This window comes from Python bivittatus, unplaced genomic scaffold (genome assembly GCF_059951505.1).
Source record: "Python bivittatus isolate LINGU-HERP-01145 unplaced genomic scaffold, Pbiv_v1 ctg000020_np1212, whole genome shotgun sequence".
NCBI lineage: Eukaryota > Metazoa > Chordata > Lepidosauria > Squamata > Pythonidae > Python > Python bivittatus.
In genome coordinates this window covers 121,455,520-121,482,446 of record NW_028277030.1, presented here as the reverse complement: position 1 = coordinate 121,482,446, position 26,927 = coordinate 121,455,520, and the positions used below count along the sequence as shown (strand labels likewise).

At 36.6% G+C, this 26,927-nt stretch overlaps 1 protein-coding gene across 8 annotated transcripts in view; it reads right to left on the bottom strand.

Annotated features, from left to right (window-relative positions):
- Nucleotides 1–24,429, bottom strand: part of ANAPC1 (anaphase promoting complex subunit 1) — a 65,393-nt gene extending 40,964 nt beyond the window's left edge. For 3 of the 8 annotated variants that reach the window (XM_088148431.1, XM_088148443.1, XM_088148477.1), the window contains exons 1-20: nucleotides 24,281–24,429; nucleotides 23,050–23,286; nucleotides 21,763–21,924; nucleotides 20,375–20,426; nucleotides 20,106–20,209; nucleotides 19,808–19,890; nucleotides 18,971–19,044; nucleotides 17,347–17,495; nucleotides 16,760–16,980; nucleotides 15,859–16,065; nucleotides 13,799–13,894; nucleotides 13,174–13,264; nucleotides 13,007–13,072; nucleotides 11,408–11,545; nucleotides 10,531–10,671; nucleotides 8,893–8,953; nucleotides 8,296–8,483; nucleotides 6,966–7,040; nucleotides 4,391–4,656; nucleotides 2,662–2,753 (exon numbers count right to left, since the gene is read on the bottom strand). In XM_088148431.1, the coding sequence (XP_088004557.1) occupies nucleotides 2,662–2,753; nucleotides 4,391–4,656; nucleotides 6,966–7,040; nucleotides 8,296–8,483; nucleotides 8,893–8,953; nucleotides 10,531–10,671; nucleotides 11,408–11,545; nucleotides 13,007–13,072; nucleotides 13,174–13,264; nucleotides 13,799–13,894; nucleotides 15,859–16,065; nucleotides 16,760–16,980; nucleotides 17,347–17,495; nucleotides 18,971–19,044; nucleotides 19,808–19,890; nucleotides 20,106–20,209; nucleotides 20,375–20,426; nucleotides 21,763–21,924; nucleotides 23,050–23,262 (2,479 nt within the window). In that variant the 5' untranslated portion in view covers nucleotides 23,263–23,286; nucleotides 24,281–24,429. Of the gene's footprint in view, nucleotides 1–2,661; nucleotides 2,754–4,390; nucleotides 4,657–6,965; nucleotides 7,041–8,295; nucleotides 8,484–8,892; nucleotides 8,954–10,530; nucleotides 10,672–11,407; nucleotides 11,546–13,006; nucleotides 13,073–13,173; nucleotides 13,265–13,798; nucleotides 13,895–15,858; nucleotides 16,066–16,759; nucleotides 16,981–17,346; nucleotides 17,496–18,970; nucleotides 19,045–19,807; nucleotides 19,891–20,105; nucleotides 20,210–20,374; nucleotides 20,427–21,762; nucleotides 21,925–23,049; nucleotides 23,287–24,280 lie in introns of those variants that run through there. The other 5 variants (XM_088148448.1, XM_088148438.1, XM_088148458.1 and 2 more) reach the window with 4 other exon arrangements.
- Between the last annotated feature and the right edge of the window lie 2,498 nt (nucleotides 24,430–26,927).

Sequence of the window (26,927 nt, the reverse complement as noted above, 5' to 3'; positions counted from 1 at the left end):
AAAGTTCTTCTCATTTCCAAAAAATCAAGTCTGAGAAATAAGAGTCCTGAGAGTAGCAGTTGTTTTTAAACAAAGTGTTTTGAAGAAATATAATAAACATTGTTTAGAACAGCACCAGATAACAATGGGTTGTAATAGCCATAAAACATTACAGATTTCTTGTACAGCTTCACAGTTAACTAAAAAGATGTTACTAGATTTCCATGCATAACAAAACTCAGGAAGAAAGCTGATGACAGCTGAGATTAGATTACTGTAATATCTCTATGATAAACCTGGAAAGAATGATTTCAAATATTTTTATTAAAATTATTAATAATGTAAACTATCTCCTGTCAAGAATTCAAACTATTCTCGAGTTGAGAGGGCGGAGCTGGCGTCGCGGCGATACGGCGGGCGATCCTGGGCTCCCAGGATGGCAGCCGATATCTCCTCTCCCGGACGGTCCCGATGGACCTAAGCCGTCCCGTAGAGATGGCGAACGCAAAGGGCGCGTCCCGCGGATCTCAGGGACGCCGCAAGTCCCAGATCGATCCGGGGAGAAGCTCTTGAAGCCGGCGGAGGAGAGGCAGCCAAAAATGGCTGCGAAAGCCGGGACAGCTCCAAAGGAAGATGGAAGAGAAGGGTGTCAACTGGGTGAGATGGACTTTTACTATTCAACTATTCTTAGAGAACACCTTAAGTAACTTAAAGAGATTTTTAAAAGTGAAGAAAAGTGGATTAAGCGGCGAGATTGAACCCTATTAAAAAAAAGAAGGGGGAGAAAATTTTTCTTTTCAACTTTCCCTTTTTAGTGGAATTGACAAGATGTTTTTCTTTTAAAAAAATATATTTTTAACTGGATTGGCTTTCTCTTTTTAATACTCAATAACTCTTTATTTTAAGCCTTTTTTTTTTACTAAGATTTCTTTATTGTTATAAGAAATTTATATCTTTTTGACTTTGAAATGGGGAAAGTGGAGTTAAGAGAAAGTAAATGAAAGAAAGTTGCACTGCCATTTAGAGGCGCGACTTAGTGCTTTTTTTTTTTCATTGTGACGCACGCTCAAAGACCCTGTGCTTTCTAAAAAGATAGTGGGATGTGCATGTTTATACAGGTGCCATCCGTAACTATAAACAAGAAAGTGGAGTTGAAAGCGACTTTGAAAACATTAAGATGGAAAGTTTGAGCCAGTTACAAGAGCCTTGATTAGTGGCAGTAGCTCTTTTCTGCTAGAAGCTCTGCTTTGCTCTCTATTCCCCCCAGATGGATTTTTTTTTAAAGAGGCTTAGCCTTTTCCTTCTTTTCCTTTTCTTTTTATTTTTCCTTCTTTTTTTTTCTCTCCTTTTGCTTCTTTTTTTCTCTTATTTTTGGCAAGAACAAAGATAAAGAATCCTTTGACTCAATGAAGGTTTATCAAGATAATAGACTATACGAGAAACACAATGCAGAAAAAGATCTTTAAACTATTGAGGATGACTATAAAAAATTGGAAGAAGAGCTGCAGAAATTCTCAAAAAAAAAAAAAAGAAAAAGAAAAAAGATATTAAAGCTAAAATGGACTTAATTAAACATAAAACGGGATCATTGGAAAAGGAAGAAATAGTACAAGAAACCAGAAACATTAAACGGAATTATTGTGAGGCCTATAAACTGAGAATTAAAAGGGTTAATCAACTGATAAATGAAGAGAGACAGATTTGTTCTTGGCACTGAGGGTGAGAAAAAGATTATACAAGATTATAATGGAAAATCGTACTAAGAGAATGTACAAAAAGAAGAAGTAAAACAATATTGAAAGAAACTATTGCAGATGTTTAAAGAGAAAATCAGGGGAATATAACAATGATGGAACTGACAGAAGCTTCCAAAAACAGAATGTTCAAAAGGACACTTATTATTGCTTTCTCTTATCCAATAATATAGAAAAAAGGAATGAACAGCCAGATATTTTGGGATATTGAATGAAAAGGGTGAACTCAAAATTATGCAAGCGCTGGAATAAAGTATAAATTTGAGATATATAGTTAAAAATTGTATAACATGTAGTGAAATCTGGTTAGAACTGTAACTTGGTTAGAATTGTAATTGATATTGTAACTGATATTGGTTAGAATTGTAACTCTTAAGAATTGGAAAAATTAAAAAGTACTTATGCAGGAGGAAGTTATTCAAAATTATGGAATGTGCAGAGATGAGTTAAATTGAGATTTGAAATTAGAGTAAGAAGATAAGCAATTTTATATGACACGGGATTTGTTTTTATTAATGATTAGATGAGAAAATATAGTAATGTAATAGATTAGGAAATTTTATAATAGAAATTTGATATTAATTATTATATATATACACATATAATAGATAGATGGAGATGTATTACTAATCCTATTGAAAGTTAAAATTTTTTGTAATATATGATTTTATAGATTAGCTATGAATGATTAACAATTGTTAATTGATAAGTATACAAGTATATTTTGAATAGATGATATGAGAATTTAAGATTATGAAAGGGGCACCAACGAGTTTAACTGGTTGACACACGGTATAAAATGGAAGATGCTTTTTTATGCCTTTTTATGTTTTTGTTTGTTTATGTTTGTCTTGTGTTTGTTGTAAAAATAAAAAAAACATTATTAAAAAAAAAAAAAAAGAATTCAAACTATTCTCTTGAGACTTACTGGGATCAATTATGCATGTTTGCTTGGAATCCTTGACAAGCATGGGATAGTCTCTGTAGTAATAATCAAGATAAGCTTCCAGTTTTAAATCCCTAAAAGGAGAATAATATAAAAGATGAATGATAAATACAAAGAGACATAAGACATGTGAATATTTACTTATTTATTGTATTTTTAAATTATATAAATTAAATTTTAAATTATTAAATTTTAAATTATTCAAATTATAAATGTTATAAATTAAATTTTAAATTATCCGATACTTCCCTTGCTAGTATACCTAGTTGCTAAAAGCATGCAACATATGGTTTACAATAAAAATACCAGCATTATAAAGATAAAAACAAAAGTAGTAATTAGAATAATAAAATAATATGCAGCAGCTAAAATTACAATAAAACTAGATCAAAACAATATTCAATGCCTCTAAAATGGTTTTCTAAAATGTCTGAGTAAACAAAGTATTCTCTTGGTGCCAGACAGACCATAATGAAGGCATCAGATGAGGCTCTCTGAGACACTAGTGACATGGCCTTTTCTTTTCTGGGAACAGGCATGTCTCACTGGGAGGGGACATTTGGAAAATACCTTGGTTGAAGTCCCTAGGTTGCAGGTAGGTAAATATCTGAGAAGATGCTTCTTCAGGTAATTAGGGAAAGGGGAGAAGAGAATGGGGATTCAGCTATTTTCAGAACTCCAGCTCACAGGGACATAAAGAAAGCAAGAGCAGGCAGTCCTTAATATTTGGGCACTCAAGGCAGAAATACCAACTGATCGCTCATGGGGATAAAAATAAACTTGTCAATTTTCCGCCATTTTGTAATAACCAAAACTATGCCTGTATGTTGCCTAATGGTAGGGACAGTCCTGTGGTTTCTGACTGATTTCAACAGATCTCCACCTGAAGATCACAATATATAAACCACACCTAACATTACATTTCCTGCAGTGCAGAAGCAGGCTCAATGCTATAGGCACCTTTTAGAAAATGCATATTTCTATCACTAAACATTCTTGATTTTTCCAGAGTTTATATCCTGTTACATTGATGCTTACAAAGGTTTACAAAAGATCAAATAAACCTAGCAACATTAATTAAAAGAGTAATTCAAGAAAGGTAAAAAAGGAATGTTCCACTGAAGACAGCTGCCACTCACTCTCCCTTCCCGGCTTAAACTGCTGAGGCAGAATACTTTTTTCCCCCTCTCTGTTTTGGCCATTTACATTTTTTTTTATCATATTCCTTCCTATCAGTCTCAGTGCATTTGAAACAAGTATGTTAGCTCCAGGATCATCATAGCTGTTCTCCCATTACAGACACGCACTGGAGGAATGGGAGGCTTTTGTTTTAAATTCAGGGGATCAAATACCATTCCTGATCCACTTCTGTCTCACCTTCGGAATACATCCACCACCACAAGTGGAGCACTAACCGCTTCTCTAGCCTGTAGGTAGCAAGATCCCCAGAATCTTATTTCCTGTGGGACATATTTACAAGATTTATAAGATTGCATCCTATAACAAGGAAAGGGCAAACCAAATGAACCAGGCAGAAGAAACCTTATTCCTTTTCTCTTTGACAGAAGAAACTCCTGTATTTACTCTGCTGACTGAAATGTAGCAGATATAACTCCGATGAAGTTATATCTGCTTACAAGTCTCACTCCAAACTGACTTAACTGCTGCCAAAGAACACAACTAGCCCAGATTTGTTTCAAGGAGAGCGCACCTTGCCAGTTGTACCAGAAGAACAACAAGGGAACGAATTCCTTCACTCATCAAGCAGTTGAGCTTGAGTTCCTCATAGATTAAATGGAGCACACAGAAAATGACTGGAATGTGGGGGAAGAGAAGAGTGGTGGAATCCAAGCAGTGGTTGTGTGAAAGGTTATCCTTAGGAACTTTGGCTTCCAGTGGATCCAGTCGCAGAGCTTTAGCCAAAGGGTGAGACTCGATGTTTTTATGGTAGTCAGAATTTAGTAAATACTCCCAATCCTGGTAAAACAAACATAACAGGTAATAGAGCGCTTCATACTGGATTGTTATGTTGGAATAAGCATTTTGGCACAATGATAACTGAGCAATAACAGCAATAATGTTTTAAAAGGTATGTATTAGTATGACATGCTTGAATTAAAAAAATGATTGAGGTATCTTAAATATAATTAGCATATTGCAGAATGGCATTTCATTGGGAATAGTAATTATAATAATAATTTATTACATTTACATGCTGCCCAATCCTCAGCAACTTTGGGCAGTTTATAAATTGTTAAAAATGTTTAAAACAAGGAACAATACAAAAACACAAAAACAACACAAAACAGAAGAACAGAGATGGCAGAGAAAACAAACCCGGATGGGAACAAGAAAAAGGAAGAAAAGGAGCGTCAACTGTCCTTGCCAAAGGCCTGGGCGAAGAGCCACTTCTTCAAGGCCCTTCGAAATACCAGTAGGGTGGGGACTGTTCGAATCTCAGGGGGAACCTCATTCCAAAGGGGAGGCACTGCTACAGAGAAGACACATTTTCAGGATCCCGATAAGTGGCATTGTTTAATCCATGGAACCCAGAGCGCACCAACCCTGCCAGATCAAACCGGCCCTATGCTATGTAGGGTTTTATAGGTAGTGACCAACACCTTGAATAACACCCAGAAACAAACTAGCAACCAGTGCAGGTCGTGAAGCAGAGGTGTTACATGGGCATACTGAGGCCTACCCATCACTACCTGTGCTGCTACATTCTGGACCAGCTGAGGCTTCCAGGTGGACTTCAAGGGCAGCCCCATGTAGAGTGCATTGCAGTAGCCAAGCCATGAGGTGACCAAGACATGCATGATTATCTGAAGGGCCCACAAATTAGAAAAGGGCCCAACTAGTGCACCAGATGAAGCTGGGAAAAGCCTTATTTGTTAGATATTATCTTTTTAATACCTAATGATTCTCTTTAGTCCAGTTCAGAAATATGGGCTCCTTCTAATGGTGAGATCAGAAGTGGGCCCAGCTAGGACTTTGTTGGAGTTGTACAAGTACACAAATACATGTTCGATTTCCACCATCCTTTCCTTTTGGAATCATACATATCATACCAATCAAATGGAGGCATGATTGATGTTACATATTGCAGAAACACATTTCCACTCTCCACAATTGGAAATGTCATTATTGCAGGTTCTGAACCAGACAGCGTTTTTGTAATTAATAGAACACAGCTGCTTATTGGCAAAAATGAGTTATCTTTACCTTGTATGCAACAATTTTCCTCGACAAATTCCTTGCATTTGTCAAGCATGCTCTTCCTAATGCTTACAGTATAGTAATTAAAACAGCATTTCTCAAAATGGTGCCTTCTAGATAGTTTGGAAATCAGTTTCCATCATAGCTTATTGACTAAGATGGCTGGGATTGTGGGAGCTGATCCTACACATCTGCAAGATGGTGGGGAACCATACACTGTAATGTTCATTTCTTTGACTTCAAACGCTAGCTCTCCTGAAATGTCTGGATTTCAAATAGTAGAAGTTTGCAAGACTTCCCTAAGATTTGGGAGAGCTCCCTGCTATAAGAGTAAAAACTGCTGGGCTAGGTAGACTATGGCCTGACTTGGTACAATACATACATACATAATTGTAATTAGAGATATGCAAACTATTTAATGTTTTAAATAACTCATTTGATTTTACTGTAAGTATTCCAAGCTCAAAACAAAGTTATTTCAAGCTTGCACCATTTCCAATAAGATCAGAACAACATTGGAACACTGGAAAAGTGTCAGAAAACTTCCAACAAGGTCAGGGTTTTTTTGTGTGTGCATACGTGTGCCTTCAAGTCAGTCGTGACACCTGGGCAATTGACAAGTCCATGCAGTTTCTCAGCAAGATTTTTGGAAATAGTTTGCCATTGCCTTCTTCCTAGTGCTGAGAGAGACTAGACCAGTCACCCAGCTGGCTTCATGCCAAACACAGGATTAGAACTCACCAGTTTCTAACCTGGTACCTTTAACCACTGCATCAAACTGGTCTCAAGAACAGAATAGCCTGTTTCAAACTCAAAATAATTGTTTTACACATCTCTATTCATTAATGATATCCATTCCATCAGTAACAGATGGAATCGAAGATTACAAGTGAAGCTACTACTCATTAAATAATAAATCAACAAATTATATTAGCCTTAAGACCAAAACAAGTCTTTTTTTTTTTTGCTGTGTATATACATATCTATAAAGCAAACATTCCTGAATAATATGAATACAGACATCTCTAACCTGCCTGGAATGATTAATTAATTAATTCTTCTCTTACTTCATCTGATCCTGTTTCAGAAGGCCGGGCTTTTTTGGGAGCAATGACTGGAGAAAGAGATCCTTCAAAATCAAGCTGAAATGAACAGAAAAAGAAATAAGGACACAGGCATTTGTATATTACCGAGTCAATTGTAATGAAATGCAAAACTTCCACATACAATTTGCTGTTATTCCTTTACATATTTTCTGCTCCAAATAATTTAAAGGAATGAATAAATTACTGTATCTCCTAGTTCACAAATTATAGAGGACTCAAAACATTCACTGATCCTTGCAATTCTGTTTAAAAACTAAACACCTCCCATTTAATGGAACCAACTTATAAATAAAAAAGCTGGACAGAATGGGGCCATGGAGAATCAATCAGAGATATACTCCACCTTAACTGGATGGTGAATTGTCTCCAGAAAACAATTCACTATATAGACTCTTGACAACAAAGTATGCAACAAAGATGGATAATTATACATGTAAAAAAGGCAGTTTATGAATTATTTTCACATACCAGTTCTTGGTACAGTAACACAGATTTGGTGTTAATAACTAGTGCAGTAAGAGAAAAAATTCTAATAAAACTAACATGTTAACATATTTAAGAGATGGCCTCTGGAAGATTGCAGATGAGATCTGACCTCTGACAACACACCAAACTCAAATCAAGTTGTAGACTGTTGTTGCTGTTGTTTATAAAAACATCTTCCTGTGTTTCGCTCACAGGGAAAAGATTTGTAAGTTGTAAAAAACAGAAAATTCACATTTCAGTGTTACATTTATATGATAAATTCAAAATAATAACAACTCTATGTATCAATTATTTCTATTCACACACACAAAAAATCATTATGAGCAAATGGTCCTATAATAGAATTGCATTTCAGCAACACATATGCATCTAAGATCTATTTTAATCTAAGATCCATGTAAAACCAAATAATATTGTGTATTCAGTCAAATAAAAAGCATTACAACATTTCTGCAAAATATAGGACTCCAAAGTAAAACATGGGGAATAGATGGAAACTCGGGGGAAGAACAGTACAACATTATTTCAATAGTATATCTTACTAATAGTAGCAAGGCTCTCAGTATCTTACTGAGGGTATCTGAAAATAATAAGCACTTGTAGAGAATGACTTTTCCAAATGTTTTCTTAATATTAGCTGGTGGCTAGAAGTCACAGAATCAGAGTATAGGGATTAGAAAGGAACTTGAAGATCATCTTACTAGAGCATTCCAAACAAATGGCCATTTGTTTAACACCTGCAGCAAAGGTAACATCACTTTCCAAGGCAGCCACTGTCATGTTATAAGATTGCAAGGTCACTTACATTGCGTGTCCATGCCACTCTCTCTGTGTTATAACCCATCATGTTCATGAGACAGGTCACAAATAAGGTCCACTCTGAATAGTAGCTTGGCCCTCCAGGTGCATTGTAGGCATTATACCATCTGACAAGTATTTGGACAGCAACTTCTTTGGGCAGGATACTCTTAATGCCTTGTAAACATGTTCTGACTATTCAAGGTAAGGCAGGAAGGACAAAAAAAGAATGTTAGTAAGTTAGTAATCCAGAACCCACTTATTTGTAAGACAAAGGCTGGTTCTATGCTGCAGTTGGCATAAACAAGGCCTATAAAATTATTTTAGCATAAGATCAGGTTGCATATTTCAATGAAATCAAAGTCACTAAACTTCACATTGCATGTGGAAGATTGTGGCGGGTTTCCAAGAAGAAGTGAGATGAAAAATAGCATTCTTTTAACATTAGCAGGGTTTTTTTTTCATTTTGCAGTTAGTTAGAGCAATGAGATGTTAAGATTCTCAGATTACAAGTAATTCTAATGATGTCTTGGCTTTTAATTTGCTTGATTCCATAGCAGTTCTTAATAAGAAGGAAAAGTAGCGTATGGAGTTAACATCATACCTAATTCTGAAGTTGCAATTTCAGGAATGGTGATTCTAACCATTGAGCCATTACTAAATTCCTAGAAGAAGAAAGATAGATTACATCATCCCACAGGGAGTAGATTCAGCATCTGCAATATATATTATTATACAAACTATAGCAGATTTAAGGTATCCCCAAAGGCCATTAGAAAGCTGCTGTCTCCAGCCTTGTGTGGGTTTTAGTTAGAAAGGATTCAATTTTTATCCTGCCTTTCTAATTGTTCAAGACACCTAATATGCCAAGCAAACTAAAGTACAAGGAGGCATCACTTTATAAAATAATTTAATGATATACACATAAAACAGCTCAACAGAGCAAAAAATGACCACAAAAAACATAACCCATAGAACACTTTCATGTACAATAAATTCCCACAGTATAGACTTGGCTGATTTAAAAGTAAAAATATTAAAAATAAAATGTACACAGGTAGTTGTTTGGTGACCACAATTGGGACCGGTCGTTAAGCAAAGCAGTCGCTAAGTGAAATTGTGACCATGCTTATGATCTTACTTCAGCTTTTCTTTGCTTTACAGACCTGTGATGGTCATAAATGCGAGGACTGGTCGCAAAGTTACTTTTTCATCACCATTGTAACAGCAAACAGCCATTGTACGAGGCAGTCACTAAACAAGGACCACTTGTATATCAATTGTACTAATATGCTGGACTTCAGTTTTTAGAAATCTTAGTCAATACAGCAAAAGCTATCTGCATATTACAAGGACTGTAGACCACCATAACTATGAACTGCCAGATTGGAAAAGGCTTCCAGATAACAACATACTTGATCTTTGATTGCAAATTTGTGGGTATCGTTAAAACTGTGTATGTTACAAAAAGCTTGGTAGTAAAGTCACAGACTGCCTCTCTAAAATAACACAAGTTTTTCTTTTAAAGTTCTGACAGGTTCCACTGCTGTCTCAGAATTCTTGAAGTACCTGGTACTCTTATAAGATAAAGCAGAACCTAAAGCTCCATTTACATTGCATTCCTTTGATGAAGAACCTGAATACAATGATATACTTGCTGCTTAGCCACACATCTTTATACTCTCCTTGATTTCAGAACTAGTAAAGCATACCATCCAATTTCTCTACTACAAACACAGAATATTTTTATGTTTGCTAATTACAGTAAACATTTGAGGGATTAAAAATCAATTAATCCTATAGCAATAGATCACTCACTACATTATACCATGCCATAAAATGTACTTAGATAAAAAAAACTTGCATAAGTACCTAAGTACTATCATACTAAGGACACAGACAGGATTCCTTGGACCAATACTCTCAAATGCTTTGATCTTTATTTTTCCGATAGTCACAGTGAATATTTATTAAATGTATATTATGGCTTACTTCTAAAGCAGTTTTAGGCTCAAACCTGTTAGACAGCAGTTGTATTCAGATGTTTCCAGTTCTCTAGGCATGTCCCAGTGTTAGTAAATCCCTTATTTCCTCCAGATACAACCCGGTTTAACATAGAAACATTGGGTTAATACTTACATCCAAACCACCAACAGCTTAAGTAAATCTTCAAACCATATTTTAGAAATTCAGATACAAGTGGTGTTTGAGCAAATCATTCAATTTAAAGAGTAAAACTTACCAGAGTCACTCTGTTCTGAACAGGATCTCTCACAGAATGAATAAAAGTTGAAAGTTGCTGAAAAGTACAATCATCGATATAAGAGGACTCTTGAAGTTTGGAAGTATCCCTCAACTCTGGAACAGGAGACAGCACACCTTGCTATAAAAGAAAATGTTTTGTAGTTATAAAATAAAATTATTAAATAAAAATCATTAAAGGAAATCATAGTTGGAAAAAATCTCAAGAGATGATGTAGTTCAGCCCTCACTCAAAGAGCAACTCCCGCTGACTGTTATGTGAATTAAACATGAATAACATGTAGCTCCAGAGAATTTGCTGAATTTCAGTGGTGAGTAGCAATGGGAACAGCAGTCCACCAATAACTGGATCGCACACTGCCTAAAGCTAATAAAGTCCTAGTTGAATTTGGCTTCTGATGACTTCCATGTAGTTTTCTTAACCTGTAATCAGGCCTAGATCTGTATTTTTTGGACTTTGTAATAAAATACTGTGTGTAATTCTCAGTATAGACCAGTATTTTTCAAACTTGGCAACTTTAAGATGTGTGGACTTCAACTCCCAGAATTCCCCAGCCAGCATGTTGGCTGAGAAATTCTGGAAGCTGAAGTTCACACATCTTAAAGTTGCCAAGTCTGAAAAACACTGGTATAGACTAATTACAGCCTTGAGCACTGACAAACTGGAGTAAGCAATTTGGCATCTATGTATAAAGAAGTCTGAGTAACTGCCAATACAAAGCCACCCTAAGGAAGAAAAAAAAAAAACACCGGGTAAGGCAAAATTCCTGAACTACTTCTTTAACCTTAACATACAGAGATGTGGAAAAATATCCAATACAAGCCTTGCCAGCAAAAGAAATACCACTATTTCTTACCTCATCTAAGGGTCCAAGGTGTTTATTCAAAGGCTTGGAAGGAGTACTGATACTATCCAGGGGAGTGCTTGGACGAGGCATTTGATTTGACATCGTCATTGACGGAGCTGGTAAACCAGGTATAAATACTTTTCCTACCTTTTAATAGGAAGTAGAACAGACAGTTGTTTCAATACAGGTAGATTTTAAAGGGTAAAATATTTTTAAGATGACAAGCTTAAGCAATTAATCTAAAACAGTTTTCTTCAAACCTGGCAACTTTAAGATGTGTGGACTTCAACTCCCAGAATTCATGCATGCTGGCTGGGGAATTCTGGGACTTGAAGTCCACATATCTTAAAGTTGCCAAGTTTGAAGAACACTGATCTAGAAAGCCAGAACAAATGTATACTTAACAACTAATCAACTGAGTATTGAGAAATGTCCATGTAGAATTGAATGTCTCATGTGTGAAAGCAAAAACTAGCAAAATCTGAAGCAAAGACTTCTGATTTACCATATACAGGTGCCAACCACTTCTCCACTGAGAAATGAACAGCTCTCAATTCATTACAATGTAAGGAAGACAGAAAGAACCTGGGATTCCTGTATATAGAGCTTAAATCTTAAGAACCCACAACTGTGTGTTTTCTTGGTTATTAAGGATTTTCTAATATCTGCAATAAAAGTATTTTATCAAGCTGTGTTCTTGAATCTTTAGCTCCAAATCTTCTAGCTCAAGTATCCATCTGAATGAAGCCTGACAATACGAAGCTACCTTAGATTCTACCTTAGGTACTACTTAGCCTTGTAGTACCTACTCAAAGACTGGCAATCTCGGCACACCAGAGACACAGCAAAATAAATAAATAACACACCAAATCTGGCAAGATCACCAAATCTTGGGATCTGTATTCTCTCACTCTGAGATTATGCAAGAATGTATGTCTAGAATGTATGTTTAAAAATCTCATGAGACTTTTGGTTATTTTTTTTTAATTACCGAGTTGAGAGAAATATTCTCTACAGTACAACAGAGGGCCTGGTTCCTTCCAATACAATGTTGCCCTCCCCTGTCAGTAGCTGATTTAGTGGTCAGCTTTTGAATTTCCTGTTCCCTCATTTTAATTCTTTTTCTTCTTCTGGCACATTTTCTACTGGAAATTGCCCTTTTTGTGTTGTTTCTTTCCTGAGGGATAGGATTTTTAGTATAAAAAAAGAAAAAACTTGCACAGGGTGGAAAAATTAAAAAGCCACTCCCTCTTTTATTGTTGACTGCAGCTTCCATTTCTTATATTCTTTTTTCAAAAATGAGTGGGGGTAGGGAAGCAGAAAAAACAGACATGACTATCACATGTCTGACCCTTAGTCTCACTGAAATAGAGGCAATTGAGTAACAGAGTACATCTGAAGAAAACAAGATTCATGCAAGATATAATGAAAGGGAAATGGAAAGAAGAACAGAGATGCTATTACACAAAGGGGAAACAAAGAAAGGAGAGGGCACATAAACAGAATAGAAAAGGTTCATGTAAGATGGGAAAGAGGAGAGAAATGTTACAAAGGAAACTATGGATAAAGCACACGTAACCTGTTAATGAAGAGAAATAAAGTACATACTCGAACCACTCCAGTATATAGCACTAAGTTTCCATTGCCTTCCAGAACCAGCATTGTATCAACGTTCTGTAAACCCATAAAATGAAGAGAATACATTAATCTGCAATTATATGGGTGAATGCTGTCAATTAATATAAGTTATATGAGGTTCACATACTCATACTTACATCAACTGGAGCTGCATCCTTTGCCTGGATGTTGGTAACGGCACCAAAGATCAACTGTGACTTGTCATTACTCTGTTGAAACTTTACACAACTAAAAGTGGGGGTGGGAGGAACAGAAGAATCTTACATAAAAATGACTGCAGTACAAGAGGAGCAAATGTATACTGTCATTTTTCTAGAAACCAAAAATGTCTGTCAATGAGATACAATACAATACACATAAATATTGCTATTTGACCTAACACATCAGATTATGATGGAATGTATTTAGCCTTGACATTATGAATAACAGAGCTTACCTCTGGTTTGGAGCAAATATCTGAACTGGCAAGTTATGCTTTGCTATTAGGTAATGACCAAGAATCAGAAACCATGATTTGTACATAGGTTATAAGCCATGGGTTGTTAAGAACAGTTTGGCATGATAACTGAATGGTAAATCATAGGGTATCCACTTTAGCTCCAGAAATGAAACTTCTGAGTGGATTCACCCAGATAATTGCAAATTAATACATGAAATGAGCAAAAAGTTCAAATAATGGCTTTCCTATGCATTTAGGAAACTAAGCTGTATATATAAATTTATAAAATAAATAAAAATAAATAACTATCAAAACATACTTACCGCAACTGGAGCTGGGATTCCACTAAATAGCACAAAAATCTTTGCCCACAAAAATCAGTTGTAATAAATACTTTGGAGGCTTGAGAATTCTTCTCCCTATCAACATTTATAAGCAAAAAATAATAAATATAGGCTTCTTCAAGTAAGAAACTTAACTATTTAGCCTATCAGTCTAAACACTAAACATATATGTATATGTATGAACTCAGAAGGAAGTCACATTGAGTTCAGTCAGATAGAAGATACAATTCTGTATCTCCTTACCTGGAAGTAAACACTCAATGGGGTTTATTTTTGAGTAGACAGAAACAAATTTTCATTTAGTTACATCATTTATATCCTTCCCATTTCAGTTAGGTCTGGGTTCCTCATATTATATATATTATAATGTCTTAATATTCTACAGAAGGTTAGAAAACAAAATACTTATTCTGATATCTGGGTTATGTGTTATCATAATTCAGTAAAGACAAAGCAAGAATCAGGTTAACTACCTTATTAGCTTCAGTGTGACCATGAAAAAAGTAACATATTGTGTCACTTTTTCTTAAGTATTTTGAACTCATTTTTCATCTCTTTCACACTATATTCTACTACTAGTAGCAGAGAAGAGGACAGAACTTTCACCAAAATACAGTATTTCATTCATGGATTGTTGCAGACAATTTAAGTTTCAGGATTTTGGGGACCATATTTCTTCTGAATGTTTCATATATGCTTATCTTTTGTAACTGTCACTGGTAAGGAGATAACCTGATTCTTGCTTGTCTTTATAATGTTTATCAGGTTTTAACAACTCTGTTTTGTTTCTAAAGTAATTCCATTACGTTAATTAGTGAAGAAATAAACTGAAAATCTTTGGTCAGGTAATGAACCATGTAAGTGGCTAAATTAGAGTACATTAAGATTCTTAATATTCTATTTTGAAAAATCCTGCATTTCTTTACACCTCTAAACATTATACGTTATTGGAAATACAATATCACAGGACATTTTATTATCTTCTTTATACAGCCCAAAGGCAAAACATAGGCAATCACACAATATTGTAATTGATCTTCATTGATCATATACATCTAGCAAATCATTTCAACCAACATTTATCTATTTATCAAAGTATCCATATTGTGGGGAAAAACACTATTAATACTATTTATTGTTTAGCTGTATTTTACTTCACAATAAGCCTGTAATCCTGGCTTATCAAGTCACAATGTGAATGTTCACTCATGTGAACACAATGTTGTCCTGTCATTCATACAAGAAGGTAAACATATTAGCCAAAGAAATCTGAGATAGTGGCTTACTGCATCAAAACCAATCAGGGTTGCAAGACAGTTTCAAGTCAGAGGTTGTTATAAGCTTTAACTAACTGAATGCAATAAACTACACATAGTCCTCACTTAACTATCCTAATTGGGACCAGCAACTCTGGCACTAAGTGAAGTGCTTGTTAAGCAAAACATCATGTGACCGCCCCATTTAGCGACAGCAGTTCTGGCAGTCCTGGTTGTGGTTGTTAAGTGAATCACCAGCAGTTGTTAAGCTGGACATCACAAGACCACGACTTGCAACCTCCTCCAGCTTCCCCATTGACTTTGCTTGTCAGAAGCCAGCTGGGGAAGGTTGCAAATGGTGATCATGTGACTGCAGGATGCTGCGACCATTGTAAATGCGCAATGATTGCCAAGCACCCCAATCACAATCACATGACTGCAGGGACACTGCAACGGTCATAAGAGCAAGGACCGGCCATAAGTCACTTTCTTCAGCACCATTGTAACTTTGAACAGTCACTAAACAAATGGTTGCTAAGCGAGGACTACCTGTTATCATCTTTGATTCAGATGTTACATTATCTTTCCCACACTGTTTTCCTATACCCACAAGCAAGAAAAGTTCAAAGCTTTTTCACACTGTTTAACCCCCAAATAACTGGCTTATCATTACACACAAAAATATGGCCACATAAAGTATCCTTCTCTGAAAGTTAAACCATTTAGTTTGAGGAAGTCAGGACCTGTAAAAACTACTTTTTGATGGAATAGATTCTTCCAAACCTAGTGGTAGTGAAGGCTTCTGTCCACAGATGGTCTATGCAAAGCTCTGGAACAATAAGTTCAGTTTCTGGGGCAAGAAAGGACTCAGTAGCACTGTTCGGAGAATGGCAGGCACTGTGCCTCCTAGGAGACTGAACATGACTGGAGAAGTTGAATCTCTGCACCCCTGAGAAAGAATGTACCCCTAAGGCTGGGGAATGAGATCGGCTGCAAAAGACAGAAAAATATATTTATTTTCTCTATGAGAATACATGTACAGCATATAGCTTCTCTTTCCACCAGAGGCCAAGATTCTTACATGTTAGGATTTCAAGCGCTACAAACTAAGAACATAACATAAGAACATAAGCAATGCCCTGCTGGATTGGAACCTAGTCCAGCAGTCTGTTTTCACAGTGGCCAACCAACTGCACAAGGAAGCCACTAGTCGCCCAACAAATGGTCTTTAGACGCAGGCACGCTGCCATCAAGGCTGACAGCCATCCCCATTACTTTAATGAATCAGTCCAACCCTATTTTGAAGCCAGCCAAACTGGTGGCCAGCACCACATCTCATGTTAACTACTACTACAGAACAAGGATTTCTATATACCAATAAAGTAAATGAAATAAAATACTATATGCATTTATGGCACTATAGAAATACAAGATAACTGTGACACTGAAATTATTCAGGGTTACTCAAGAACTGAGAAGGAGAAATTAAGAGACCAAATATATATGACTCTCTAAAGCAGGAACTCCTAAAAATTAAAAAATTGAAAATCTCACTTAGTTTCATAGTTTACAAAATAACCATAGATAAAGGAAACACGGATCTCAGCAGCATGCATGATCCCTGCTATAATTATAATCCTGAAATAAGAGAAAGTACTAGGACAGCAGAAAGTGAACAACCTACCTCAAAGCTGCCATGTTGGAAATGGAAGGCGAACGGGAGTGGATGCTGGGGGATGATGCCGACCTGCTTTGGCTACAAATAGAGGAATAGTTCTGGAATGGTGAAGCCATAGGTGAGTCACCCTTAGATAGATTCTTAAGATGGACAGTGAAGGAACTGCTGGCAGCTGCATGCTGTGGGGTCCATGCCTGCTCAGAGACCTTCAAGACTGCACTCTGCTCCTACAGATAAATAAGAAACATGTTTGTGTAATTAAAATAATCATGTGCATAACATCACATTTTACGACAGGGTTAAAAAAAGTTGCCTTTCAGATGTTCTAAACTATCACTTCCATACATTTCCATACATTTCCATACATTTCCAGTAATCCAGCCAATGGTCATTGATTATGGGAGTTATAATCTAAAACCTTAGGAGGCCACTGGGTTGTTGACCTCTGTATATAAATCTAACTCTACAACTCAACATATTTTCATGAACATGGCAAGCTACACAGAACAACGACCACTCACAGAGTAGGCAAGTCATCAATTATCCTCCTTGTTTTCAATATTACCATGCTTGCTTTACCCTCATTTTTTTACCTCTGCTTTTACTCTTCGAAGGGCCCAGATAGAATGCAAGCACTGAGTGGCATCATACGTCATGAGAATGGAGGGCTCAGCATTGAGGAAAACAATTCTCATGGAATAGTCAGCAACATACTGTATTCTGGCAGAGGCAAACAAACCTGCTAAGTAGAGAGAGGATCGAACTGATTCCTTGTCAAGATACATGATTTAAGAACAATATCCCAAAAGAAGTATCTGGAACTCCCATAGATATCTTAACTATCCCCTATAATAGAATGCAGATGTTTGTTTTTCTTTCATGAAAATGTATTCATCAATCCTGTCATGAAAAGCTGAGTAGGAACTCAGTTAACTGAAACATGGGATTTGTATAAGTTTGACAACAGGTGACAGTCACCTGTTGAAGAGAGTACACTGTATTTCTAAATATTCATAGACTATAAAGTGTGGTGCCGGAGTTAATGCACTCCAAAGAATGCAAACCCATTACCTATTAAATTAAAAACGAAATTCTTATAAATTTTAATGAACCCTGAATCAATGTGTGGCCTTTAATAGCTAGGGAAGGGCAGGAGGATCTAAGCCATCTACAATTTTTCTTCCTTAGCTAATTTCTTCCCTTAGTCAGTAGCACCAAGAGGAAACACTGGATTTGTCCTGTCCTAAATGTTATATAAAGATTCTGTATATTTTTGTTTCCAAGCCACACTGGTCTCAAGGGCTAGATTGGCACCCGCCTGGCTCAATCTTAATAAAAATGAAGGAGGTAATAGGATTATCCCTACCATTATTGCTATGGTTTGTACTTCCTTAGAATAAAATATTTCATGTTAAAGAGAGTCTGATTTATTCTTGTTGTTTCAAATCTGTATAACTTACTACATTTTATAAGTAACATTAATTATAAATGAAATAAATCAACTGTTCAACTTATGCCCCTGTAATTTTTCTCCTTTGTATGACTGTTATGTCCCTTTTTCTTTTGTAACTGAATTCCACCAATGAAAAAAATGGAACAAACTTTGTCAACAAAATATTATTTTTATAAAAAGTGAAGTCTAGCCACCTCCAAGTCTAGCTTGACTTTGGGTAACTTCATGGGCATGCCCATGTATTTTTTTTTTTTTTTGGCAACAATACAGAAGTAGTCTGCCACCATCTTTTTCAATAACTTTCCATCTTAGCTTACAGCCCTATATTCTCTAGAGGTCTCTCATCCCAGTACTAAACAGGTCTAATCCTGCTTAGCTTCTGATAAGGTTAGCCAGCTGCTGAGATGTTTTCTGATAACCCTTTTCCAATTTAATGTTTTCCAGATGTGTTGTACTACAATTCTCATCATCCCAACCTGTGACTTGGCTTATGGGGGTTTGTCATCTAAAATATCTAAAGGCCACCAGACTGAGAAAACCTAAACAAGTCAAAGTTTACTGTTCCCATCATTTACGTCTTCAATTCCAAGAGAAATATCAGATACATATATCTGAACTCATATTTACAAATAATTCAGTAAATATCCCAACATCTCATATTTTTAAAGGCTACCAAATGCAGAAAGTAGCCAACATAGCTAAGTGTCTCTGATTACAGCTAATCTAAAATTATTTTTCTTCTTTCTGTGCATTATACAATTTACCTCCAGACTTACAAACCATTGGTGTTATTTCATCTAATGGGTGGAGCATGCTGAACATGGTAGGCAAAGGTTCTCTAAAAAAAAAATGAACAAAAATTCTAAATATTGCCACAAGTGCTTTGATAAACAACTTAAAATTGAAGGCCATGTCCCAAAATTATCATAAGCTCCAATGTGACAATTTGCATAATAGCAGTGAACTGTGATTTAATCCGAAATGTTCTAAGTTAGGCATACAAGTTAAGGTAGAAGGAAGTATGAGCCTATGCACACACATGTACATTTGCATTATTCCCAACCATTCTTCTGAACTATAGTTTGGAAACTGGAAATATAATAATAATGATATATTGTCTTCCTATTTCACTTTTTTCTGACAGTTCAGTGCAGCTTATTTGAGAGGTTCTCCTCAATTTATCGCTGTAACCACCACCTTGGGAGATGTGTTAAGATAAGAGAGAGTAACTGGTCAAAAGTCATCCAGTGAGCTCTGTGGTTGATTGAGGATGTGAATAGCTTAACCATTACTGACTTGCTGGATACAGCTTATAAACTGCAATTTTAATATGCATTAGTTTGCATTCATATATCATGGGATCTTTAGCAGACAATGAAGTACAAATGAAAGTTATCTGAAAATTAACATCAGGTTTGTCTCAATCTAATTTTTCTGAATCACTAACTTTTATTTTTACTCATATCAACAGGTATGGAATTATCTTGTCAAAAGCATAGCACATGATATCATCGTTCCATTTCAGTGAATCATAATTCCATTTCAGTGAAAATAAGACTTTCATTCTATTATGTAAGCAATAATCACCCATGTTACTTTACCTGTTTGGACTTAGAGACACTTCATGTGATGAACTACTACGTTCAAATAACAAGCCATATTTTGTTGGCCAGACATTCGCTACCTATAAAAAGTGATATTAAAATATATTTAATTACAGTGGGGAAATACTCATTTTTATCAAGCTAACAATAATTTCATGTTTTAATTATTCATCCATAATTTCTATTTTGCTGAAAAAATTGTTGAACTATAAAAAGTATTTCAAAAAATCAGGAAACTACTACAGCTACTTTTCTGGTTAGAAAAGAAGTGAAATAATACTTCAGTGCAACTTACCTGAAAGGGCAAGGAAGCAGTGTAATCCTTTCCTTCAATACTGTGGATATTTATGCAAGAGCTCTGTAATATGCAGATACATTTTTCAATTACCTGACAGCTATCTAAATTGGGAGACAAGTGAGATTCAAATTATCTTCTATTCAGCTACGTTTGTCACAAAAAGGTTGTATTTCGTGCATTGATTTCTGAAGCAGCTTCATGTCAACATAAACAATGTTTTTCCTATTCCAGATTGCAAATCAAATGGTCTAAAACATTACTTTTACCTTTATTTCTTTCAGATTTTTCCTGGGGTATAGAGAAGTCACACCACAATGCCTAAAATAAAAAATATTCAGTGAAAAAAAAATTGTTTTCTTTTATGTGTTCTGAAAATACTCCTGTATATCCACAATCAGATATTATCACATACATTATTATCATTTCAATTTTCAAATGCAGGACTGAGTATAACTCAGCTAAAATGGCACCATCCATATACAGAAGTGAGCGATTAAAAGGCAAAACAAAATGAAGAAAACTTAGGAGAAACATATCCTGAAGGAGAAAAACTCCTCTACCCCCTCACCCTACCAAAACATTGCTAATCCACCCAGTAACCTGGTGCTTCACCCAGTTACATCACTCCCACTCTAGTGATGGGGGAAGGGGAAAACCTGCTCTGAAGCTGCATGCTTTTCTTACAATTCCATGGGTTAAGCCTGGAATGCCAACATTCTGTCCTGGAGACTGAGGGCCAAATGTGCAGGATACAGGTAGTCCTCACTTACCAATGGTAATTGGGACCAGGAACTCCATCATTAAGCCACATGGTTGTAAGGCACAATGTCATGTGACCGTGCCAACTTACGAGTTGCCATCATTAGGCGAATCCCGCATGGTCACAGTGTCCTGTGATCATGTGATTGCCATGTGAGACCTCCTGCTGGCTTCCCCATTGACTCTGCTTGTTGGAAGCCAGCAGCGAAGGTTGCAAATGGCAATCACGTGAACGCAGGATGCTGCAATGTGGTAATTGTGAGCCGGCTGCCGAGCACCCAAAGCATGATCACATGACTGCAGGGATACTGTGACAGCTGCAACTACAAGGACTCATCCTAAGTACCCCTCGTTCAGCACTGTCGTAACTTCAAATGGTTGCTGAACAAGTGGACATTAAACAAGGACTGTCTGTATTCCCTGACTTGTTTCTAAAGTGGGGATGTGGGGTGGTGAAGTTATGAGAAAGGATAATTCTCTTCTTTTTCACTATTTTCCTCCTGGAAATCATTTGTATCTCATGCTTCATTTTTTCAAAGAATGAAAAAAGTTATTATTAGCAGGGCAATAACCCTTTCAGGGGAAATTATTTTAAGCAGGAAACAACTTGCTGAGAAAAAAAATCCCTTTTTCTTAGTCATGCAGCCTTTTTCTCATATGCCAGATCCCTCCTGACGGATGTTTTTTAAGCTGAAGTATATAAAAAAACCAGGAAATGAAATTATAAATCACATGGACATTAAGCAGTTTGTGCTAATGCAGCTTTTTATCCATTCTCTGGTCATTATTTTCAAAATAAATTTCTCCTGAGCATAAACCATAAAGATAATTATAGCCTTAACTTTCCTTGGCAATGTGCAGCTAAACAAACTCTATACAGTACCACTTTTCATACCTGCAGAACAGAGCTGTCAACAGTGAATGCTTTATAAACTGCAGAAGATTGGTTTTTACTTCCTCTGCTCCAAATGACCATGTTACCAGCCACATAGAGTTCTTCATCATACTCTACTTCTTCCCCAACCTCACTGATGCCCTTCCTTAACTTCCAACTTTCCTAAAAGGGGGGGAAAATGAATAAATATTGCTGTACAGTAATGCTCATTTGGATCATTAGTGTGGTTTTAAAAAAACTGATGATGATACACTGCATAATCTAAGTAAGCCTTGTTCTGGCTGGTAGTTGAAGATTACTGGATTTAGCTTCCTAAAAAACAAAAATGCAAAAATTGTTTTAAAAACCAGCTACAGAATTTCAGATGTGTTTACTAACATCAGCTATAAGAGCAATATATGTTTTAAGTGTCACTCTTTTGTTTTCCTGGACTTCTCACCAATTTTTGGTACTAGTATAGTATGTTTCTGGATAAAATATATTTAATGGATGAGACAGCACAATTATAGCAGTTAACTGCTATTAACATAACTTAATCTGATGAAAAAAAATCAGAATGCTTGTTTCTTTTAGAACAGAACTGTTGATATAATCAAAAGTAGAAGGTAGAAGGTACGAACCATTAAGAGGTTAAAAATAAATTTAATAAACTGATTAATCAATTGGCATCCTGTAATGATAGTCACAATATGCAGAAGTCTCTGAAAATCATTATGGTATTCAATATTTTAATATTATTTAATATTTTAATATTATTATAATATCTAATATTTTAGTCCTAACAAAAAATGATAGTATTGTCGAAGACTTTCACAGCCGGCATACGATGGCCAGAACACGGCCACACAGCCCGGAAGACCCACACCAGCCAAAAAATGATAGCTTTCTTCTTTAGTTAACCCATGAATGCCTTGAGCCAGCTCTAAATTTAGCTATGGTAGAAGAGAAAGAACAAAAGAGACTAAAAGTATATGAGATTAAGAGCAATCTGCAAAACAGTAAGCATTCCCAAAATACTCAATAGGTCAATGCTGTTGTTGTGTATCTATTATGTTCTAAGCTCTGTAGCACCTACTTTTTGTGCTCTATTTGTGTCATCAATGATTTTATTAATTTTTTAATGTTATATCAATTCAATGCTTACCTATGTATTTCCAAAAACTCAGAAAGATGTTTAACAGAATATATCTCCCCTATCCTGTCCACTTTACTTCCTTACCACTTTCTTGCTCTTTGCTAAGTACATGTTTGCTATATCTTAAATGCTGCTTTCAAAAGCATTTCTACCTTGTGTTTCTCATGGATGGTAACTTCCTGAAGGGACCCCACCAAACCAGCTGCTCCATCTGACGACCAAAGTTCTGAGGCTGGTTGCAGCTGCCGTAGTTGCAGGTTCAGCGCATTAGGATGATGTTTGCAGTGGTCACGGCCAAAAGGGACAAACTCCTGCAAATCCCCGGCTGCAATCATTGTTAACCTCTCTTCATAGATGTTCGACATGAGTTCCAAATATCAACATTATTTCTAAAGCAATTCCAAAACAAAAACCAGATTACACAGGGTGCTTCAGAGCGTGCACAATACTATGCATTTCTTTCTGATTCTGTTAGCATCACTGATGTCAATGCTTCTGAAAATCATAAGTTTGTAACTAAAGAAGGATCTGAACTAAAATTTCTTACATCTAAGTCCATCTTTTCATTGCATTAGAAATTATCAACCAAAATGTTCTTCTAAAAATTCCACCTAATAATTGATGCAAATTGTTGAGCAAGCATTTGAAATGGAATTGCTGAATTCCAAAAGATGCTGTATGTCTTTTATTTATGAAGTAATTATGATAACACACCACTTATTATGTGTGCAAGAAAATCCTTTAGAGATATGATAAAGCAATATATGCTAATATTCTAAGATACAAAGTTGCCTTACAATAATCATAAGCTCTCTCTCTCTCTCTCTGCACACACACTCACTCAAAAGAAGGACCCAGTGAGTTAATAAAATTTACTGCCAAGTAAATGGGCATAAATTATAGCATAATGCAAAATTATTACACATTTTTATTGCCTATATTATTTTTAAAAACTGCAAGAGTGAGATCCTTCCTGTCTCCCTTTAGTACTACTGTTGGTATTGTTTCTACTTATGATTACTCATTTGTTGTTTCAGATAAATGTATCGTCACTTTACTTTTTCCCCTCTTCGGTACGTTCTTTGAAAATTTTGGAAAGAAAGCCCGAAAATGCCAACACATGCCAACTTACAAAGAAGAAAAACAACTGCAATTGTCTTCTGTGTCAGTGATTACTGTGACGGCACAGATTTAAAAAACGTGACAACTACTACTGAGGACGAATGAATGAATGAATGAGGAGTAAGGAGCACTCGGAGGACTCCCTGAGCATGCAGCGTGCAAACCAGCCCTTGATGGACTGGAAAGCTAAAGGAAGGCGGGAACTAAACTGTGGTGAGAAGGTGTGGGAGACAAGCAGCTAGGATATAGAGACTCACTGACCTGAGTGACACAGGAAAGGGCGATCGGCTGCGGGCCTAAGCTGCAGCGGCTTCTCCCCGTGTCCCTCCTCAGATAGCGATAGCAGTTGCAGCAGCGAGCCCCCCCCAACTTCCAGGTTCTCAAGCGGGCGCGGCCATCTTGGAATCCCATCACCGCCCGCGAGGAGCTAGGGGCGGGACTACAACGAGGATTGATGAGGTTGTAGGGTCGGCGAAAGGGAAAGCGAAGAAGGCCGTCTTTCTTTCGTTCCGTCGTTATGGAAAGAGGGCACTGGATATGTAGAAGCGATCGAAGGAATGGAGTCTTTCGGCCGTTACTATGGTGATGAGGGGGTAAAGAAACTGTAACCCTCAGCTGTTTCTATGGCAATAGGATGCTGCATATAGGGAGGAACTAATATGGTTGGTTATAGCACAGTCCAGCGTGAACTCTGAACTCAGAGACGTCCTCCCGTTTGTCATTTGATATGTAAGCAGTGATCCATGCAAACTGGTGAAATATTGACCTGAGGAGAAGAAAACATCTTGTTTTAATCTTGGCTTCAACCATAGAAAAGCTTCCTACAACTAGAAAACTAGCACTGCAGGAAGTCATCTACTGTTGAACCTTCTACACTAGTGTTTCTCAATCTCGGCAACTTTAAGATGTGTGGCCTTCAACTCACAGAGTTCCCCAGCCACTGTATCCACACACCTTAAGGTGATTGAGAAACACTGTTCTACACTAATGTGCTTCATGCTTTTTTGTTACTTGCAGAAGGGTTTGTTTGTTTTTTAGTGAATGCCTTTAAAATAAATTACGCCTTCTTGTAGTCTGAAATAATATATCCCAAGAGTTCAGATCAAAAGTCAATGGATTTGTGTACATTAGGCCTCATTTCTGTGAGAAAAATGAATCTTTGGGTGAAAAAGACAAGTTTTTAGAGGCCTCAGATGAATGGGATCGCCTTAATAAGATTGAAACATAAAAGCATGTGGAAGCATCCTTGAAGCTGATGTGAACCAGGCCAGTTGTAAACTCCTTATCACAAACATCCCCATAGCAACTCAGGCATCTGCCCTGAGGGAGGATGCCTTCTTCCTGGCATTTGGCACCTTGAACTAATTTGTTTCTTCTTCTCTGTGTTGTTTTACTAGCAGATAACAGAGGGACAGAGTAACTTGAGAACTATTGCTTATTTAGGTATGCCTGCATATGAATATGTATGCATATACGTTCTTTTTCCCTTCCCCTTCTTGTAGAACTGTATAAATATCAGAGCATCCATTTTGCCTGTAGGGGAGTGCCTCCCACTAACTTCTGGTGGGGTCCCCCTCCAGCATGTACTGCTCAATAAACACTGCAGTGAAGCCTTGATTATTCTGCATTTGTGTCCTGCGTTTTGATCCCACATTTCTAAAATGAGGCATGTCAAGCTGGCTTGGATTTTTCTGCAACTGAAGCAGTGAGGGTAGTTTGTTGCCATCTTTTTTCTTCTAAAAGAAGTGGTACTCAAAGCTTAATATTGATGCTAATATGCCACCACCTCCCCCAGATGTGTTGGGACTATAGCTCCCATTGCCCATGCTGTAAATTAGAGCTGTAGTTTTAACATATCCAGGAGGTACCAGTTTGTTCAATAAATTAGGTGAAACCTAATCCACACTAACAAAATATTTGGCTGGCTAAATAAGCAGAGATCCAGTTCAGAGAAAATCCTGTGTTATCACCCAACCAATATGCCAACTGTTAATAAAGCAAATTACTACTGTCTGTACTTCTACCTTATTTAATATATGTATAGGCCTCCCAATTCCATCCCAACTCTGGATGGAATACAACATGAAACAATTAAAAATAGAAGAGTACATAGACCATACAAAACAAATGTCCAAACACCACCAAAACAAACTTCCAATAGGGGTCCATCAACCAGCCTAACCGAAGGCCTGGGGAAGAACCAGATTTTAGGGGCTTGTTTAAATAAGGTCAGGGACAGGCCTCACAAATCTCTGACAGACATCATTCCAGAGGGCAGCTGCTGTGAGAGAGCTTACTTCCCACTTAGCTTGCTTCCCTTTGGTCTCACTGTTTGTAATCTAATCTCACCTAATCAAGAGAACTTTGATTATTGGATAATTGTACCATGGATAAAATTGGATGTGTCTGATGAAGTAATGTATAGACCATGAAAGGTTATGCAATAATAAATGTGTTAGCTTATAAGATGCAGCAAAAGCTATGCATGGTTTTACACACCTGATCCTTGCCTTTTTTCGAACCTAAAGAGGCCCAAACATTCTATCCTTTTCTTGTAGAGTAATGGATTTGAGCCCTCAATCATTTTGGTTGCCCTCTTGCTATAATATGCATTTTCCAGCTATATTATATTTTCTTTCTACAGCAACCTGAGCTGTATGCAATACTGCAGATGCAGATATATGTAGATTTGTATAAGGGTATTATAATGTTAGCAGTTTTATGTTCAATTCTTTTCCTACTGATTCCTCAGCATCAGATTTGCCGTTGTCAAAACTGTCATACACCAAGTCAAAATCTTCATTAAGCTATTTGCTATGATCCCAATTGTTGTTGTTGTTTAGTCGTTAAGTCGTGTCCGACTCTTCGTGACCCCATGAACCATATTGCGCCAGGCCTTCCTGTCCTT